This window comes from Lepidothrix coronata, unplaced genomic scaffold (assembly GCF_001604755.1).
Source record: "Lepidothrix coronata isolate B3197 unplaced genomic scaffold, Lepidothrix_coronata-1.0 Scaffold118, whole genome shotgun sequence".
In the NCBI taxonomy this organism is placed as follows: domain Eukaryota; kingdom Metazoa; phylum Chordata; class Aves; order Passeriformes; family Pipridae; genus Lepidothrix; species Lepidothrix coronata.
Window position 1 is genome coordinate 2,359,368 of NW_016690298.1, and position 21,349 is coordinate 2,380,716.

The window sequence follows — 21,349 nt, forward strand, 5'->3', positions numbered from 1 at the left end:
AAGCCCTAGAAGCTTGGTCATGTGGATGTGCCTGCAGCTCCTTTTTGTTGTCAGAAAAGGACGACTTTGTTGCTTTGACTGTGTTTTTCTGCTCTTGGAAAACCTGAAGCTATCACATCAGACAACTCACTTTTCAGATTTTTCTGTCCTCTAATTATAGACCAGCTGAAACACAGGCAACCCTTCCTCTTCCAAGCTAAGACTTCTTTCTCAGGATTTGTGCTATTGCACAGTAATATCTATTTAGTTGTTGTTCTAGATCCTTCTTTCTCTTTTTTTCTTTCTCTTCCCATCATCTTTAACCTTTGCCTGTGGCAGCTGTGCAACCAGAATCCAGATGAAGCTGCCTCTTTGATCCTAGACTGCATTTAATAATAGGGCTGTGGTTGTTACTGGGGAAATAACATATCAAGGTGTGTTGGCTCTTTTCTCATACAAAAGTTTAATTAATGATTTAGGCAATATACAATAGTACCTATGCTCTGAAATAGTTTTATGTATTTAAGGATCCTGGATACTCAGGGGTGCATTTCCTGCTCAGTAATACCTGTTACTCTTGGTACTTACTACACCTAAATGAACAGCATATGACAAGTTCATGTTACCTGTGAAACCCTGAATTCTGAGTTTTGCCTTCCCAGTTTTCTTGTTTCTTGTGAGCATTTGATGAGTTCTGGTGCACAATCCAACTAGTTTTGGCTGCCCCAGAGTTGGATGTTGTTTCTGTGGTACAGCTAGATGGAAACTGGACACACAGAAGTGCTTTGGAGCTTTGCCATTACAGATTTATTTCCATAATATTGGGTCATACTCTATGTTGATTAGAACAGGAAATTCACACTTTTTTTTTCTTACGGCTTGAATCTTGGTGAGGACTTGAAGCATTATGGAAAGTGTGTGTATAAACTGAGGTTTGGAAATGATTCTTGGTGAGCAAAGCCAAAGTTTTGGGTAAATATAAACTAGCCCCTAAAACACTTTGAATTTGAATAGGTTTGTCTGAAAATGTGGCTGACTTATCTTCATCTTCCTTGTATAATTAAGAGTTAAAAAAATTTGAAAGGCCGAGATCAGAATTCACCAGCTTATCTTGAGAAAGAAAAAGGCTTGGCAGTGATTGTCCTTCTTTAGGAATGGGTGGGAAATTTTTAGTTCTGTTGAAATACAAGTTTGGCAAGACAGGTTGATTAAGTTGTCTACAGAAGATGGATTCCAGTGCCTGAAGGTTCTTAGGATGGTACACTTCTTAAGAGCCAGGTCCCTTTGGTATGCAGCCCCCCTCAGTGCAAGTCAGAGGTGCACAGAAGGTTGGAACAGCCCAGCCTATTCTTTCCTGCCCCATCCTGTTTCCTAGCGCTGCTGGAATTGATCCCTGTTGATTCTGGCACAGCCTGTGCCGAAGGCCACCAGGGGACAAAGGCTCCTTTTGTTGGGAGCTGCAGCCCTGAGCATGGACGTGCTTCGAAGCACTTGCCTCTTCCTGGTGCATCACGCAGGGATTTCACTGCCTCCTGGGATGCACGGGTGTTGGCTTGGAGTCACCACACTGGCCAGAGGGTGTTTCCTATTGTCATATTCTGGGAGAGGGAGAAGGGAAAAGGTGTGAGTGAAATGGTGGTTGAGGTTTGCACAAGAGGAAGCTAAATATAGGGCGAATGTGACCCTTTATGGCCAGGTGCAGATAACAAACAGTGAATAGACAGGGACAAACAGACTTTGTTCCCTGTTCTTTTCTGTCTTCACTCTTAAAGATACTTTATGCAACTAATCTCAGTTGCATGTTTGTTTGTTTTGGGTTTTTGTTTTGTTTTGTTTCCTTAAAACCTGTCTTTGTTCAGGCAATTCTAACATTTAATACTTTTGAAGCTCTGCAGGCTGCACATCACCAAAACTAAAGTGTTGCTGGGGAGAGGTGTTGAAGGAGCAGGTTGGGACTGGGGGTATGAACTGGGGAACACCCACCTGGTACAAGAAGTTCTCCTCCTTTCTCAGGTTTTTTGTTTCCGTCCGTGGGAGCATTCTAGTTCCTGTCCAGGCTTGGCTGTGGTGGCAGAGCTGTTTTAAGGAGAGAGAAGTGAAACCTGTGGCAGGATAGGATCCAACAGGGAGATTTTACTCTGTCCCCATGGCTGGTGGGGAAGAGAGGCCTTTGAGCACGTCTCTTGCCAATGAGAACTCAAAAGCTCATGTTTAATATTTGAAACACTGTATCCCCTGCCCAGCAGGTATCTGCAGCATGATCCAGTGTGGTGGGGAGTGGAGCAGCTGCTGCAACAACTAATGGCAGCAGCCTCAATGCCTACCTCCTTCTTGCAGGTGATACTAGAAGTATTTGGGTGTTGGCACTTGCCTCTTGGAAATGAAGGCACAGAGGAGTGTGCACATGCCACATGCTACCAGTGTGGGTAGCAGCAGCCATGGAACACTTGCTAGTTGCTGTCATGATTCATTTTTTTATTAAAATCATGCCGAACCAAAATTAGTACGTGGGAGCTGCCCAGGAGGCTGATGTGACTGTACCAGAAAGACATCTGTGTGGGTTAGCACGTGGTGTGCTGACGCCTGCAGTACTGAGGAAGGAGGTTCATGGCTGGATTAGGAGGTACTGGATGTATAACATGGGATGTGCCATGTTTGGGCAGCTGTACTGGCAGGCCTGGCATGGCTCTGTGTTAAAGATCAAGAAAGGGATGTTACTCAATTCCCCTTACTTCTATCTGGGAATTGCAGAAAACAGAGAAACCTTTATAATGTATTTGGAAAGAACTCTCATCACTATGGTTCTCTTGTTTTGTACCCCACTCACTCCAGGTTTAAGTCTTTATTCATAACTGGAGTAGACTGTGTTGTGTTAGTCTAATGAAGTGCTCTTTTGTCAGACACACTGGATACTGGCTCCCGTTAGAGGGTCTAGACCTGGCAGACTGTGAGTTGTGTCTAAGGTAAAGGGGGTTTTTCCAACCCCTTAGCTGAGTGGTACGTGAATGTGTCAGTGGGATTGAAGGAGGTTCCCTTAGAACCATGATGAGGAATGTACCTCAGGAAAAAAAGTCTTATCCATGTTCTAGATGAACTAGAGCAGGGCTTCAAGCCTCTTCTTGAGTCATGCAGCCTTAATTTTCTTTTCCAGGGGGTTTGGCCTTCTCTGTAAATGCCAAATATACAGCTTGCTTTCCGTGATTGTTCTTCATTGGCCTTGAAGTCTGCAGACCACATGCTGACAATCACGCGACATTCTTTTATGTTTATTACCAGATCTGTAATTTCAACCCAGTATCTTCTGGCCTTGCTGTGTGTTTAATTCCCTGTGCTGTTTCCAGTTTGTGATTCTAAGCAAACAGTAATGCACAGGCAGGCCCCTATAGTCCTTCCACATGTGCTTGGATTGTCCTCAGCTTGCTTCACTGAGTAGAGTTTTCAATTTTTCCCTTTTGAAAGGTAGTTTTAATGCAAAAGCTGAAGGCTGGCTGTATGGCACTGATTCTGTCTCTTTGCCCCCCTACTCCAAGCATGGATCTTCAGATCACTCTCTGCGCACAAAACTTTTCTTCCAGTTCACGTAGGTTGGCTTGTAGATACAAGTTCTCCTCCCTTCACCTGCTCCTCTCCCACCTCTCTTTGTTCCACGTGGCCTGTGACCTTGTCATTAGGGCTCTGTGGAAGCAGTAGCTTAATTTGCTTTAGTTAATGTTACAGGCTTCAAACGTTACCAGGCTGCAGCAGCACTTGATGGCTTCTGTGGCACATATGGTGTCTGGTTACTCATTGTGCAGGGATCCTCAGGCAGCCTTTCTTTCCACTGCTGATTCCACTGCCATTTTTCCCCCCAAGATACTTCTCCCCTTCTTTCCCCTAAATTTTCCCCTAAAATTTCAGTTAAAAAGGAATGAGAGAACACTGGAAGTGTCAGGTTTGCTTGTCCTCTTGCTGGCAAGAGGTTTTTGAATGTAGAGCTGGACATGGCTGAAGCTCTTGGCAGCAATATCACCGGAGAATAGCCTGATCCCTGGACAAAGGTGCCTCAGGGACCAGGGTGAAGGCAGGCATGGAACAGGATGTGAAAGTGGCACATGTCAGCCCTAAGAATGATGAATGGGAGAACAGCTTCGCTCTTGGCCTCCTTCTCAAACTCTGCCATTTGGTATGGCCTCTTTTGTCCAGGCATAAAGCTCATGGTGCTGTGTGTCACTCAAGTGAGCTTGACTTTTTTTTTTGATTTTTTTTTTTTGTGTGTGTGACACATTTCTATGTACAGGTTAATTATGGAGGGTCTGTACCCTCATGGAAAAAAATACTTTTTGGAGTCTGCAAATGGAAAAAAGTTGAACCAAAATTTAGCATGACTGTTGTGGAGTGAGCTCAGACCTTTATATTGTTCCTAACATGATGATCTGCATCTGGAATCCTCTTGGCCCAGTCCTGCACTGATGTAGCAGATTTGTTTGTGGCAGTGGTCTAAAAACTCAGTGGGATTTTTCTCTCCATTCTGAAGAAGTTAGATGAATGCTGGCAGTGTACCTTTCACATGTCCTTTGTATTCTTGGAGGCACTTTTTTTAATAAAACCTGATGACCCCCACCGATGCCATGCTGAACTACTAGAAGCAGAATATGTTGGTGAGAGCTTAACATTGTGCCCATCCAAACATGGGCAAAACGAAATTACCTGCTCAGATCTGGTTGCCTAAGTGGTGAGATGGCTTTGCACCAAATGCCTCCCTTGTCTCTGCTCGGAAGGATGCTTTTTGGTTATTGCCAAACTGCCACATGGTGAGGTTGCTTGGCTGATGCCTGTGTGTTCCTGGCTGTCACTGTTCATCTTACCTCCTGACTGACAGTTGCTTTCAGGGGTAATCAGAGAAGGAGTAACTTCTACAGCAACTCCCATGTGTCAACTGTGGCTGCTTTCTGATGCTTCCTACAGTGCCAGATCATCTGTTGTGGTTTCTGCCTTATTTCATGTATTCAACCAGTGCCCTTCCTGTTCCCCTTAAGCACAGATCTGGACTCTGCTCTGCAGGGTTCATTCTCTGGGAATTTAGTTTTCTGAATAGATGAACAAACCCTTCAATCAGTCTAGTCGTTGAAATCTTACTTTCATTCTTTTGCTGGTTCTTCTTCTTCCCTGACTTAATCAGCACCAGGAAGAGAAGCAGGATGGGGAACTACCAGGATAAGGGGGACTGTGTCAGAACAAACGTCAATTTCAAGTTACCAGTGGAGCAAATCCACTGCAAGGCGCTGGGCAAGTGGAAAAGACCTCTGCTGTATTTCATGTTTGGGATAAAGAATGGTAAAATGACTTGCACATAATTATCTGGAATAAAAATGCTTTAAATGTTAACCTTATAGTAAAGATTCAAACATGGTATACCCTGTTCCAGAGACAGAAGCTTTTCAAAAAGCTGTTTGGGAGACTGATCATTACACACAAAGTTGTACATGACTGTCTGGAGACAGTTAATGTTTAAATGAGGGAGGTTTTAGAATACATAACTTGCCCTGTTAGTTGTAACAAGGCATTTAAATGCATCCTGTGGGATAGAAGCACAAAAGCTTATCTGGTCCTTTCTTGTTATTTGGCTTTCATGTTAAATTTTGTGCAGCAGAGTGAGTTGGATGGAGTGCTGGCATTTAAGTGTTCCTACACTGGCAAATCTGCCTTGGTGCTTTTGTCACTGTGGTGGTGGACTGTACAGACAGTACAAAATGAGCTGGGCTCAGAGCACAGCCTTACTGGTTAGTGGACATGGTTCTAATGCATCAAGTATGAGATAGAAAGTATATTAAGCTAGGTTTGGTCTTGTCCCCATGTACACAGCCAGGTCTTTGTGTTTTCCCTGCAGTGCCATCATATCTTGCAGCAGCATGCACAGCCAGCTGTGGACAGAAAAGGAATCTGGCCGCATTCCTTTTAGGGCTAACTTGCTGCAAGGCTGGGGCATCAGTGTCCATATTACTGCAGAGCAAATCCAGGACTAGAGATGTATTAGGAGGTTCTTTGGTCCAACTTCTTATGTACTTGAATCCTTCCTAGTCATCCAGTGTAGTGCAAGGTGTCTATTGCATGTCAACTTAACTCTTGGTACTGCAAAGGGAATCTAGAAAAAGTTTGTGAAATACTATAAAGATGTCCTGATGGTGTTTGTGCAGAGCATGTTAGAGGGGATTTCACAAAGCTGTGCAGATGGTGGTGACATAACCAAGGGTGGACAACAGTGAATACACATGAGATCTGCTGAACAGCAGTGATGTGGTTAAAGAGTCTTGCTGTGATCCAGAGACCGAGAGCTGTAACTGGACTTGCTGCCTTCTGATAACCCTTTGCAAATAAACTCTTGGAAAAGAGGAGATAAAAGTAACTAGATGCAGTTCTGGCCTTCCTTTTGTGACTGCTGCTAGCTATAGAATAAGTGGGTTTTAGCCACAGAAGGTCAGCAAGGCCTTCAGGCTCCAGACAGACATTATGATTTTATTGTTACTATAACAAGATTAGCACCAAATGACTCACAGAACAAGTCAGGTGGTCTTTAATCTTCTGTATCTGGGTTGGTAGGAAGACATTTTCATTATTGTGACAAATGATGTGGCTGAAAACTGACAAAATAAGGTCTTCACTGAGAAGTGTTTTCTGTAGAAACTCTCAACTTTAACAAAACAAAATATTGAAAGAGTGTGTTGTTGTTGTTTTGCTTTTTGTTTGTTTGTTTGATTTTGTTTTTTGGTTTTTTTTTTTTTTTCAAAAAGCTGAAAACTTCCACAGAGAATGCATGACAAGGATTTTGTTGAACTTTTTGGTGGGAGAGGAAGCGATGCTTTCTCCTTAGGTCTGTGGTGAACCCAGAGATAGTCCTGGACTTCCTGACCAAGGTGACAATAAACATCACAGCTCAAGCTACAGGTTATGTGAAATTTTCTTCTGGAGTGCAAGTTCCTTTCTGATTCCTGGGCTGCTTTCACTTGTGTACTTACAGACTGCAAGCTGCTAATGATTGCTCCAGCATGCAGACTTAGTGTTCACAGCATTAATAAATAGGTGAATCTTCATAATATATAAACTATGCTAAATAAACTTTGTGTTAACAACCCAGATATTCCCCTTTCTCTTAACTGCTCCTGTGATCATGGCTGGCCTTTATGCCACAAGACCAAAGGGCACAACAGAGTTTGCCCACATGTAGGAGTGAACTAGGATTCAGAATAGAATACCTTTCTTTTGTCTCCATTTTAAGCTTCCTGTAAACAACACAATTGACACAGCCAAAGGAATAAAATCAGAGACACTCTACAAATATCAGTTTATATGGTATCTTGAAATTGTTCTGGAGTTTTCTTTATGTTGAAGTGAAGCTAATCCCATTTTTTTTAAATGAGAAACATTAACCTATGTAAATACCAGGTGGCTTTAGCTTATCTGTACTGAGATGAGATGGGAAGGGGCATTGTATTTTAAAAGTGGGGATCTGAGGCTGATAAAAAATACGACTGGAGTTAATAATTTCTGGCAAGGTAACTTATCCTTCTTGTAACTTTACACTTCTCCCCTCTTGCTTATTATCTGAGTGCAATAAGTTTATGGTTCTGCATTATAACAGCTCAAGAGGTTTAAAAAGGACTTTGATTTGCACAACTTTTGTAGGAGGGAGCAGACACGCCCAGACTCTGATCCCTGAATTTCCAAGAGGCCCCTTGAGGCCCTTCTGAAAGTATGCTAAGGGCAAAGTCAGCTCTGCAGGAAAGGTGAGAACTGTATGCTTGACTCTTCCTGCAGGAGCTGAGACCACTTAGAACGGTGGCACTGCTTCTGTGCACCAGTTGTATAATAAAGGAGTGTGAGGATGGTGAACAGAACATCACAGAGCAAGAGGAAAGCTGGGACAGAGTAGCAGGGTGGTATCATGTGGATGTCTTAGCAACCCTTATGATTCTGACTGATATTAGTATCCTTTTAATGATGACAGAAAAGGATTGAAGAAATGATGATGATATCTGTAGACATGCAGATGCTTTCTAGTGGATATTGGATAAACAGGAAGATGACAAGTAATGTGGTGGGCAAGGGGTGCTCAGGTGCTGGTGACTGTAATTCCAGTGATATACATGCCTAGGGACCAGGGTGTGTGATTTAACTCCCCTCCTTTAGGTACTGTCCGGCTTTGCTCCATGAAGAAAGCACAAATCATGTCTTCTTTCTGGTTATTCTGCTTTTTCTATAGGGACTGTCTCTGCTCTGCTTTAAAAGGTGCATATTGGAAATTTAGGGCCTGTAGTGTATAACACAACATCCCCTTCTTTACACCCTTTCATATCTGAGGTGCAAAGCGAAGTGAGTGGGCTGGGTTTTGTCCACAAGTGCTGCCACAAAGCTGGAATTATTCAAGCAAAAGCAATGGGATTTACTCCCAGATCACTGAGTATCCACCTGTTTCCCAAATAATCTTACGTTCTCAGTGAGTCCTTTTGCGGGATGAGACTGCAGGTACAAGGCTGCCTCCCTCTTGCTCTGTAACAGGGTGTGACTGGGATGGTGCAAAGCAAATGCTGGTTCTTTGCGACACACACCTGAGGGATGATGCAGGTGAGCTGAGCCTGTGTTCAGCTCAGTCCTTTTGTGTGTGCTATTCTGCAAACCAGAGGCAGGTGCATTGATTCATATATAAAATGTTCTTGTTTTCTATGAATGATGCAGATCCACTTGCAATTTCAAGCCTTTCCAAGCAAGGCTGTAATATCAAGTGGTGGCATGTGGAACTGGGCCTGCAGGTTGCTGACAGTTCCCGTGGTTATTAATGGCCACAGCAAGGGCTTGCAGATTCTGGGAATAGACTCTGTGTTTGCTTTAGGGGAGACAGCTGGCAATGGTGTTTGATACAGCAATATGTCTCAGCCTGACTTTTGATTGACAGTAACACAAACTTGTTCTCTTCCCAGCCATGGCTTAAACCTGGTGACATTTACAGCAGAGCTAACTTCTCCAGTCTAAGTTTAGATGGTGATTTGGTGTTTGTCTGCATGTGTGTGCTTAATAAGATAAAAAAACAGGAGAAGCCTTCTGCAAATAAAAATGGAACAGAAATTTTAAACCATGGCTGAACGTGAAAGAGGAAGGCGTTAAACCTACATGGATTTTCATGGACTAGTTGCTCTAGATCCTTGTTCGAGATACCAGAGTGCTGAAGGGTTATTACCTACTTTGGCACTTTGGATTTGCTCTCATGAAATGTGTGGTAGTTTTTCATAACTATGGGGCTGTCAGTTTGACTTTGTATTTTTGTTTTTTTTGGGCAAGCTGAACTTAGTGTTGGCTGGTAGCCTTAGTCCCACCTGTGCACAGCTAATGACGTGTTTTGTGGGTGTATGTCCATGAGCCATCTGGGAATAACATGTGGTCTTAGCTGACTGTTGATTTCATTTCTTGCTGTGCATCCCTGTTACTCTTTCAGAAGCTTCTCCTGTTAATGAACCCCTTGCAAGGGAAAAATCCTTCCCCCTCCCACAGTAGAATAGACCAAGAGAGCAGAGCCAGCAATGCACTTCTCCGCCTTGCCTGGGGGGATCAGAACTATCAGGGAAGCCTGTTCCATGTGATCCTCAAGCAAGTGGTGCTGAAGCATAGTAAGAGTCAGAGAGGAGCAGATCCTTGTCCAGTGATAGCTGAGCCAGAGGTGTCCTAAGCTTGTGCATAACTTTACACTGTTAAAAGGTGCTTGAGTGAGAGCACCTTTTGACCAATATCGAATAGAAGGCTATTTCAGATGAATGACCCAAAGGGGAATGGTTTTGTCTCCCATTACAGACCTTTGGTAAGCCTTCATTCTTTCAGGAACATGGCTTTCTCCTGATGCTGTCTTCTCCCAGGCCTGGTCTGGCAGCAGGTCATATAACCCAAATAAAAATAGTTTCCTCTTTGACTTGACCCTGAGGGCTGGATGCTCTGTATCCTCCACTAGAGGCATGAAGGACTTGCACCAATGTTCCCCTGGCATTATGGTGAAAAATGTACAGTGAGAACTGGAACTCAGCCGTTGGCGAACATCGTGAACAACTTATTGGCCACATGTTTCTGGAGAGTTCGCCTCTGACTGCAGACAGTGCAGACAGAGGTACTTTAGGCAGAAAGGTCTGGTGTCAAGTAGTGTCCAGAGAGGCCACCTGAGTAAACCAGGTGAACTGAGAACAACACCAGCATTTAGAAAAGTGATTTCAGCCATCCTTTATAGGGCAGGAAAGCTCCTGTGTTTGGCTCCTTTTTAATCTAAAATGAAGGTCCAAATGTGCAGTTAGAGTAGAGGGACTTGGTTCCATCAACCCCTTCAGAACTGCTCCATTGTGTCAGCAGTCCACATGTCTTTGTATCTACCTTACCTTGCTTCTGAGTTCCCTGTCAGATATGATTGGCTACCTATGATGGATGGGAAAAAATTTGCAGGAAAGGGTTTTTTTACCATCCCTTTTCCTCTCTGTTTCCACTTCCCTCACTCCCTGCTCTTCAAGTTTACAAAACTACACTTATGTAAGCAGTGCTAGCAGTGTTACCCACTGTCACCTGATATTTGTCGAGTGAGCTGCATCTTTTGTCTGTAGAAGACTTCAAGATTTTCAGTTAAGTATGCTTTGCAACCCTTCTGTCCTTTCCTAAGCTGGACACATGGTCCAGACTCATTCTTTTTAGTGTGATAATGCATTAGTACTGCAGCAGTTCCAAAGGGTAAAACCCCAGGGTCGGGATCCCACTCTAATCAAACAAATCTGGAAGAAGAGAGGCCTTTTGCCTTGAGGTCATATACAGTGAGCAATGATGCAAAGCAGACCAGGCTTGTAGCTGTACTGGTGCTGTAATCAGAAATCCTGGTTGCCTGGATTTGGGATTTTCTGAGGCATAGTGTACCAGATGTGGGTGAGAGGGAGGAGTCTGTCCATCAGCAGTCCTGTGAATGAAAGGTGCAGAGTTCTACTGATTGATGAATCTTATTATTACAGTAGCTACATATGGGATAGTACCAAAATCCCTAGACATTCCATTTGACATCTATAAAGGTATGAGTGGTAGATTGGCGCTGCCTTTCTTGGAGGAAAATAGAATTGGAAACACTTTTTCTTTCCACACTTCATCAGATTAAAGAGATGTTTTGAGCCGTTTCTACCTGCCTAATGCTCTCCATGAAATACTTTGCAGCAGTTTTAAATTATCATTTTTGTATTGTTTTACGGACCTGTTTTAATGCCGATGAATGTATGGTGCACAGCAGGAATAAAAACAGTTGGAAGGTCTTTTAACAGACCCTCTCCAATTGATTTATAGTGATAAAGTTTCCTCAGAGTACCTTTTTCTTCTGCTATGGGAGTGGCAGCTCATGTCCACTTGTTCGTAATATATTCAGCGTCTGTCGACACCCTTCCAGTGTGGAGCTAAGCATAGAGCGATCTTGTCCAAGGCTGGTAACTGAGCTCTGAGACTGCTGTCAAAAATAAAAGCTGCTGAGGTTGAATCAGATCTGGATATCTGAGAACTGGAAACCGTGTGAAGGACAGAAGTGACTGAGTTGATAACTAAGAGCACTTCGTGCTTTGCAGTGTACCCTCTTTAAGGATTTAGCAAACAATGCTGCTGCTTTAACAGATGAAGGAGCATTCTCTCTTTAAAACAAACAGGAAAAAAACCCCAAAGCACCCTGAGGTGTCTCTCCCACTCTGGCTTCATATGCCAAACTCACAGATACAGACGCTCAGCAATCCCTACAATCCCTGTATGCTCAGCAATCCTGTGTTGTCTGGTGCACTGTGAGACAGACTAGTGTACTTCAGTACAGCACCCTTTGCAGCCCTGTAGTAATGTCAGCTGAGCTGGGCTCTCTCAGCTGCCCTTTGCATCTTCTTCCACATAAGAAAAAGTCACTTGAGAAGTCTGCACAGCACTGTGTCGAGGACATAGTTGTGATCCTCTGGGAAGAGGGGGCAGCTGAACTTCTCGTGTCATTGCCTACTGTGGGAACACGTACGTGACTGGTATCGTGGGGATAGCATCCACTTTCACACTGCTGGTAAATCCATGCCTGATATAGGCAGGACAGTGAAGTGTGGAAGGGCCCTGTTCTCCCCAATGGTGCAATCAAGCAATGTGTTGTTTGTACTGTACCTGATATAGCTGTGGTTGGTGTCCTTGTGCCTTTCACCTTGATTTGTGCTTTTGGGAGAAGACAGCAAGCATTCTGGATTTGACCTTTGCAGAGATGAAAACATTTGCTGCCAGGCCAACCATGTGGTGCTGGCTTAGTTTTTTCATGGTATCTTCCCTCTAAAGATCTCCAAGGTCCGTCTTGCTGGTAGCTGATAGAGCAAACCTGCTTCATGGGGATGTGTTCACAGTAGTTGTTGTTGGAAGGAGAGGGCTTGTAATTGGCAACCTGTTCTTAGACTGAACAAGATCTTGGGACTGGTCGTATGACTTCAAAAAAAAAAAAAACCTGCTGATTTTTTCAGAAATGTGTTTTCATTATTGACCACTGGGAGGATATTTTTGTAGGGTCTTGTGTAAAAGAAGGCTTCTACATTGCCAGTTTTACAAGTCCTTACAAGCATATTTTGGACTTTTCCTAGGAGAGGTAATAAAAAATACTGTTATCATCTGGTCACACTTCAATGTGTGTTACACTTCTAACTGTAGTATGAAGGAAGGAATGAGGTCTTTTTGTGGAGAGTATGTGTTCAGGGACAAAGCTATCTTCCATAGCTGTCATCTTTGGATTTTGGGAAGAATAGCTTTGGAAGGACCTTACAAGTTCCATCCCCTGTGTAGAGTGGGATCAGTCTGGCTTAAATTACACTTGTGGTTCATGTCTTAGTCTTTCATTAGCAAAGGATCTTCATGCAATCTATCCTAATGATTTAAATTCTCCACTGTTAGCATATTTTTTGGGGATATGAACAGAAAATTATATTTTTAGTTATTTGGGGGGTTCTTCCCTAGTGAAGCTGGGTTTTATGATATGGCTAAGCATGCAAACTCACTTTAGTTGAGAAACCTGGGAAAATCAAACTCAGTGTGTCTTGAGCTGAGTACTCAAGATGGTCATCTCATCTCATCTCTTTTTTCCTCTCCCTCCCATTTGACAGCTGGAGATGCCAGGGATAAATTTGGTGACTCTGTGACATGCTGAACAAACACTCCTCTTTACAGCTGGATGGATGTGACATTGGACACGACTTTTCCAGGTCATTCAGGAAGTCTAACAAAATGCTGTATTGAATCCTCATTTCCCAACTCTTAGTTAAGTAACGGAGGCAATGTCCTGTCTCTGTGGGATCTATTGAACCTTGTTAGCAAGTAAGAAGCAAACAAGAACTACTCTGTCTGCATCAAGTATGACATTGCCCTTTCCCATCTTTCAGTGATCTGAGGGTCTTGGTGCTTGCTCAGCCACGGGAATAATTTCCTCAATTTAAAATGAAGCGTTAATATGTTTGGAGTTACTTCCTCTCCACCCCCATCTTCCTTTGTCCAATTGTTTCAAAGAAAGACTTAATTGTGTTAAGCTTGCATGAGGAAAGCCAGGCTGTCCCCAAAACCAGCCTAGAGTCAAGCGTGGAGGGCAGGAGGACGTGCCCCCTCCCTGGGAGGGTCGGAGGGGGAGCAGACTCTCACTGCTGCTCTTGCTTTTCTCCACAAATCTGAATGCAAAAACGAGATTATTCCATAAGCACAAATCTACTTCATTGGGCAAGTCACATTTCATCTGGGCACAGAAGAAATGAGGCTTAAAAAAGCTTATGAAACTTCCTTTGTTTGTACCTTATTAAGTTACGTGGCTTTGTGCTTTCCATCTGACTTGAGCACTGTTTTCTTCTTCTCCTCTTCCAAGTATGTCTTCCATGGAATAATAGGCAGCAGCCTGAGATCAAAGATTTATTTGTTCTGTTTCTAGTTGACCCATTGGCACTTGCCAATTTACTGCAATTCAAAATTAGTCACAGTAGTTACTGGCTCTGTGCCCAATTGGCACTTGGAGATTATCCACAGGAGTTGGCAGATACAGCAAAAGTCAGAGGTGTTGCTGATGAGGGGTGGAGAGGTCAGGAGATGGAGTGATTTATGGGCACTGGGCCCATATCAGTAAGATGTGACTGCAGTCTATCTCTGATACAGTAGGGAGTAAGGTGTGGACCTGCAGTCCTGAAGTTCTCTGGCTGTGGGCTTAATGACTCCCCTATCATGAGGGCTGGACCACCCTAAATTCAGATGTTTCAGAGGTAGATTTAGCTTTGTTTGGGATCCACAAAATAAATACTTTTTTTTTTTGTCTTCCTACACATCACTTGCATTCTCTAAACTGGTCTTTGCTCTGGGTGATCCATATGCCATGAAAAGTAGAGGTTTATTAGGTTATTAGTTCACATAATGAGTCTACATGGGGCCTGTTGAAAATATTTGGATTTTCAGGACTTTTTTTGTGTTGTGGCATTGATATTTCAGGAGGGAGTGAGGAAAGGTGCTGACTGAGAGCTGTGGATTTATTAAGCAGCTGGTATATATTTCCTTATTAGAAAGCATAAATATGAAACTGTTACAGTTGCTTTTTTGAGCAAAGCAGAGGTGCATTTTAGTCTGATGCTTCTTGATGATTCACTGCCAGCAAGTGTTGTGCTCTACATCAGTCACTTTGGTGGTCACAGGGCTAATCTCCAGATCTCCATTGTCCTCATGCCCAGTGCTCAAAGCAAAGCACTGGAGGCCCTATGCTAATCATTGTGTGGGTTTGTCCTTCAGGAATGTTTCCTCCTGTAGACAGCCAGATAAGATGCTTCCTTTTGAGTCCTACAAAGCTGTGGTATTTAGGTAGTGCTCAAGCATCCTATGAATCTAATGGTCTTACCTCTGAAGAGAACCTGCAACTTGGTTGCAAACTTTTTGCAAATTCCAAAGCAACTTTTCCATTTTTCTGGGAAGAGCTGCTGCTTTTAAAGGCTATGTCATGCCTTTACTTCTCTGACCATGGCTAGCAAAAGGCCACGTCTCTGGTATGAGGATTTCCATATTTCCCTTTCTCTTCTTCTCTGTTACTTCTCAAAGTATAGCAATCCAAGCTTACTGAAAGTAGTTCTGCCCACAACAACAGATTACAAAGTAATCAGTGATATGAGAGGAAAGTGATAATTTCCTTATCTCTTAATAGCATCTTGCCTTCTAGGATCTTTAGCTGCTTTTGAAAAAAGCTTCAGTCAAACTCTGAGTGTCCTCATTGATTTTATTCAAATGTGGGGAAAACTGAGTCTCCATGGTGGAATTTGGCTCTGGAGATGCTGCAGTAGCTGGCCTGTGCCTATTGGTCTTAGTTTATGAGAAATGCAGAGCATCTGCAGGTCTAGCTATAATTGTTAGAAGAGACCTGATTTCTGAGCAACACTGGAAATGATGTCTGGTGCCTGAGGCCAAAAACACTGACTGGGGAGACAGCCCCATCCTGTCATAGTGAAACCATAGTGAAGCAAGACTGAAACACACAGCTAGAGCCCCCTCTGAAATCCATTCCACAAGGTTTTTTGTGAGATTCATACAAAGTGTTCCCTCCTTGGGAAGGCTTGCACCATCTTGAAATGGTCCCTATCCTTATTCAGGGCCAGGAACTTCTCAGGTCAAGGGCAGACAAAGGAGCCCAGCCATGGTTGCTGCTTAATCTTTTAAATGCCACATCCATGCTGGCTGCTTGGTGTGGTTTGCCTCCAGACAGCAGCTGACAGATCACACCATCTCTGATCTGCCCTGAGATTTGGGAGCTGCAGTGGACTCCTGTCTCCTACCCTGGTAAATCTGCTCCATTAATAGCTATCAAAGAGCCTGAAGTTTCCATGCGAACTTTATCTGGCTTTGCAGTGAGCTGGAGGATTAAAAACTGTCGCAGGGGAGAGGAGGGAGCAGCCGTGGCTCACCCGGAATAGCCTGACCTATGACGGCACGTACCAGCCTGGGGAGGGGAGTTGTCCTGTGAGCTCACGGGTTATTAGCAGTGAGCACAGACATGTCTGCAGTCAGCAGCACACCCAGGGCCATCTGCTCCATCCCTGGCTGGTTCAGTGAGTCCAGAGGGATTTGTTAGTTTGACTTGCCAGGACAGCTCTCTGATGGGAGAGCTGGGAGTAGGCTTGGGGGGATGCAGCACTGTGGCGCCATCATTTTATGCTGCTCAGATGACTTAGGGTTTGACCTCTGGGCTGTTTGTGTGGGGCAGATCTAGTTTTGAGGGAGAGCATTATGAGAAGATAACCCCTGCCCTGCTGCAGCCCAGGGCTGTTGTGTCTCTGCTGTGTCATAGCAGGTAAAGGGGTCAGGGGGCTGTATGGCTGGGACTCGCCTATAGGACCAGGAGGTATAGGGCACAAGACTTCATCTACCAGATGGGGAATAGTGTAGGAAGCAAGAACAGTTTGTTTTTTTGTGTAGCCAGGGATTCACTTCTCACAGCCTCTCTGTTGTAACCGGTTTTGTTTTTCTTGACTTGTTCCTCTGCTGACATCACCGAATCCTCTCTTTTACCCTCCCCTTGTCAGTGTGAAATCATGCAGGGTTTCTTCTTGTGTACTTTCTCCTCATTCAAAGCTGCTCCTCAGCTGAGCATCACTTTGCAGCAGGAGCTTTTTCCTTAGAGATAGGCTGTGAGTTAGAGCCCTTTCCAGTGCCCAGCGTTTTTCAGGAATTGTGCAGAGCACCTCAGCACAGTGGAACAAGATCTTCCCAGCTGGCCAGATAACCCCAGATTCAGTGTGCATGTCCCCCAGGGGGCAATGGAATTGCAGATTAACTCATTGGACACGTGGGAAGCTGCAATGAATAGTCTTTGAGTGCTGCTCTGTGTTTTACACCAGGAAGCTCTGAGACTGTTCTAAACCTTTGACCCTAGTGGCATACTCCAGATTCCTCCCAGTTAAATGGTCTCCTTTCCTCCTCTCCAGGCCTGAAAGCATCACATCTCCTGATTAGCCAGGCAGATGCTTTGCCCCATAAAAAGCTTCTTTAAATGCCCAGTAATTCTATTGATCTGCACATTGGGAACATCATTCTGCTTTGGAGTTTACAATTTGCCTATTGTATTGTTATTGGTGGTGGGTGCTATTGGTATGCTGGCTCTTTGGATATCTAGAAAGTCACCCAGCAGGTGGGAAATCCCTGCTCCATACATCTGGTAGCCTGGGGGAGTAGAGCTGAACACAGGGCTTTTAAGCAACATTCTTTCTGGAAGAGGTTCCTAATACCACCTGATGGGAAAGACGAGGCCATACGGAATCCTTCTCTCTTGCTGGCATGGGAGAGAAATGTGCAGCCTCAGCAGAAGTGTTGCTGTGGGATGTGCTCCCCTTTGCTGGATTGGATGAACACAGGAGACACCAGTGTCTGGTGTACAGGACTCTGCCAGTTCAATCAATGCTGCTTCTTTCCTCTCCAGCAAACTCTTATGTGCCAAGGCTTTGAGAGGAATAAAGGAATATTTATGGTGTCTATGTCCTGCTGCATAGACAGGTTTACCGAGCACATTAGGTGCTTGTAGCTGCAGTGTTTGTTGCTGTCACTTAAGCTATGGAAAGTTGTGCTTATAATTCTGGAGGTTTTTAATTCAGCTCTTGGTCACAAAGAGGGCAATCTTCTTCTATCTGTCCTTTCCCCTACTTTTGCTGACACCAGAATACCTCAGCAATTCTTGGAGGCACCAAGAAGCTGTTGAACAGAGAGAGAATGAAAAACAGTGATTCTCTCCTAAACATTTAATCCCATCCTAAATACGGGGATTTAGGAGGTGGGTGCCGAATGACTTCAATGATTTATCATGTCTAGCACTGAAGTCAGTTATTGTGGGATGGGAATATTTGTTCTTATATGGAGGAGAGGGGAACTGAGATTAGCCAAGTAGATGTAACAGATGTCCTCCACCTCAACAGTATAAAAAGATGAGAGTGGGTCATTGGCACTTGGACTAGATGATTGTTGTAGGTCCCTTCAAACAGAAAATATTCTGTTCTACATCCTATTGCATAGTCCTTTTCAATTCCACTTTGGGGACCAATCATGAAAGTCTGATCTCTGCCCTGCAGGGGAAAAATTCTCTTTATGTTTTCTGCGAAGATCCACAGGTAGCAAAGGCAAATGGAGAAGTTGGTTTGGGTTGCTGTCATGTTACCTGGCAATTCCTCAGAGTGGCTCTTCTGGGGGCACTTAATAGTGGCCTACCTGTAGACCTGATGTCAGTGACAGGCATTTGCTTTTTCAATCTTAATCTCCTTCTTCCCAAAAGAAGCTGAACATGATGGCTGGGGTTTGTGAGTAAAGGATTGCTATTGGTGTGCTCAGCAGAGAAAGAGACTGCAGCTTTCCAGTGCTTTCTGTCTCTATGGCAGTCATGCCCTTTCCAGCAGGGCTATTTTGAGGTGCTCCCTCAGTACCCTTTCCCCCAAAACCTCCTGTGACTGAGGACTAGGTGGGCTTTTCTCTGCTTTTACTGGCCCTGTGAGACAAGGTGCCTTTTTGTTTGTTTGGTTGGTTGGTTTGTTTTTTTTTTTTTTTTTTTTGCATGGTCATGTTTTATTTTTTATTAACAAAGATGATGTAATTGATCTTAACCAGTTATAGTTTACATCTCAGTATCCTTGCAGCTGGAGTTGCTTGGGGCATGACAAAGAGCTGCTGCCCTCTTCCACAGTTAGGGTTTGCTGAGCCTTTTTTGTGATGGACCTACCTGCCTGCTCAGAATATGAAGTGCTTTTTTGTTCAAAGCTTCGGAGTGATCCACTTAACCCCCTGGAGAGGGGATTAAGAGAGAAGGGTGATAAGAGAAGGAGTCCGATAAGGATTTTTTTTAGGCTGTGGGGAGCTGTGCTTAGCAGGGAGGTGGTGAAAGGAGCAAGACTGGCTGCTGACACTCTGATGTGACACTTAAACTGAGTGTCACATAGATTCATGGTGTAAGGTCCCAGTTGCTCTCAGCAGCCAGCTCCTGTCAAGCATGTGCCTAGTGAGAAAGGTGGAAAGAAGTCGGGACTTCCACTGCTCCAGCCACCTTCTCTCTCTGAGGAGATCTCTATGCAGTTTTCTGTGTTTGAGGGCACTCCAGTTGTTCTGGGAGCAAAACCCCACCCTGTCTGGACCAGAGACTAGTGTTAAATCAGGATAAGTGTAACCGCACAAGACAAGGCATTTTAGGGATGTAGTTGGTTTCTTGCTGGATCAGGAGATAAACAACTGGATTGCAGTTGTCTTGTCTGCAAAAAGCATTAGACGAGTGAAGCACGAGCCTCAGTCATGCTCTTCAGTACATACAGCAGAGAATAAGAGGTTTGAGTTCTTCCTGACTCATCTGTAAATCTGTTTTCAAACTATGACAATGTGGAAAAATGTTCCAGAAATTCTGAGTGCAACAATAAGGGGGACTTTTTAACTTTCCTTCTGTCAGCCTCAGGAGCAAAAACCTGCAATTGTTTCTTTGTCTCTGCTTTGCTGTGTCTGAGTTTGAAGTTCCATATCTTCTCTCTTCTTACAGGTCCTTCAGAAGCTTGGTAAAGCAGATGAAACAAAAGATGAGCAGTTTGAACAGTGTGTGCAGAACTTCAACAAACAGCTGGTAAGATAATTGGTGATATGTAATTGCACCCTGGGTTTCAGTATTAGCTTCCAGTCATCTGCTGCAATATGCAATTCAAGCCCATTAAATTAAATGATGACATAAGCCTACTGAAGTGACCCACAACTCATAGCTGTTCACTTATGAGAAATTACACAGTGACTTCCAGTGGAGTCAGTGAGAGTGTAAGCTGAAAAATAATACTTGTTCTAGACTCAAGTTTAGAAAAGAAATAGCTGAACCAGAACGCTTCCTTCAGTTAGCAATTGCTCTGTAATGTAATTTTTCCTGTGAAAGATGGATGGGATGGGAAACAGATTAGAAATAAAAAATTAAATGGAACAAGGCAGTTTCAGTTTCCTAAGTGAAGAGCAGAAGAGACAAAGAAAGCCAATGGTGAAAAGGGAACATCCTTTCATGGCTAAGACCTAAATCTGACTTCCTCCCCATACTTGCACAATCACTGTGTCAGGCCTGAGTCATTAATCTTCCACGTGTCTGCCTCATCCCTATATTTTAGTGCACCGAAATATTTTAACAGTGTAGCAATTTCCCCCCCACCCTCCTACTTCAACAGCAGTAGGTTTCTATCTTCAACTGGGTGTGTTTTGTTTTCGTTTTTATTAATTTTTTTTATCTAGAGACTTCAGCCACCCAGAGGAGAGGAAAACACCAGTTACCTCGGGGGTTTGCACCCTGGTCCTTGCTGTTAGGGGAAGTATTGCTTCTGTTTCATGGCAGGAAATGTGTGCCACACCATAGCTCAGGTGGTGCTGAAAAAAATCTTTTATCCTCTTTGTGCCCTGACACATTTAGTACCTTTTTCTGGAGCTGTTAGTGGCAGCTGCATTGTGTCTGTTAAGACTCAACAGATGTGGTTATGTGTCACAAAACCAGCTGAGAAGAGATTTGCCACAGCTGAATATAATGAAAATCCTTCAGTCTGACTTTAACTTATGTCTAACCAGAGCTGACTGCAGATTCCTGGAGACTAATGCTCATTCTCTTGGCAGCAATAGTAGCTGTTGCTCCAGAAGTTCACGCAACATGTCTATAGCATGTCCAGCAATGATATTCTGTTGTACACAGTGGAATACATTTTGGCTTCTTTCTGACAACATGGGATTACCAGATGTGACTTTTTCTTGTATCATTTTTAAGTATCAGCAATAAGGAAATAGCCTTTTTAAAGGAGAAATACTAAAACCCTCAAATCTAAACTTTAACATGTGACTGTCTGGGATGGTTTTTCAATTTCCAAAGCCATGAGTTCCAGTGGTGCACTAAGAAGCCTGTTAAAGAAGCATTCTCTTGTACCCCTTACATCTGAATTTCTTTTCCCATCTTGCAGGGGCAGACCATGAACTCAATTCCCCAAATAATTCATCAAAAAAGCTGAAGGCAATGCTCTGCATTTGCTGCTTGTGATCTGTTCATTTTGCTTTGGCCCTCAGTTTCCTTATTACTAAAATAAATGCAAACTATACCTTTTTTTACGGGGCAATCCATAAATGTGAGTTAGCTGGATTGTTAGGATATGCAGGGCTGAGGAGTTGTTATCATACTAAGCAGATTAGGGAAAAAAATTCAGCTATATGTGCATAGATACATACCTGTTTTTATTTTTATGTGTATAAGAGGTCTGTGTAGTATAGTTATCCATGAGATTTCTATGGCCTTTCATTAAAAAGTCTGCTCCAGTGTGAAATGTAAGTCTGGAGGAAAGCCAATCTTTTGCTGCACGCTGGT

The 21,349-nt window shown here is 43.6% G+C and overlaps 1 protein-coding gene across 14 annotated transcripts in view; it reads left to right on the forward strand.

The window, feature by feature from the left end:
* The window catches only part of BIN1 (bridging integrator 1), a 94,462-nt gene that overhangs the window by 18,236 nt on the left and 54,877 nt on the right, over positions 1-21,349 (forward strand). For all 14 annotated transcript variants that reach the window (XM_017825366.1, XM_017825354.1, XM_017825355.1 and 11 more), the window contains exon 2: positions 19,520-19,600. In XM_017825366.1, coding sequence (XP_017680855.1) covers positions 19,520-19,600 — 81 coding nt within the window. The remainder of the gene's footprint in view (positions 1-19,519; positions 19,601-21,349) is intronic.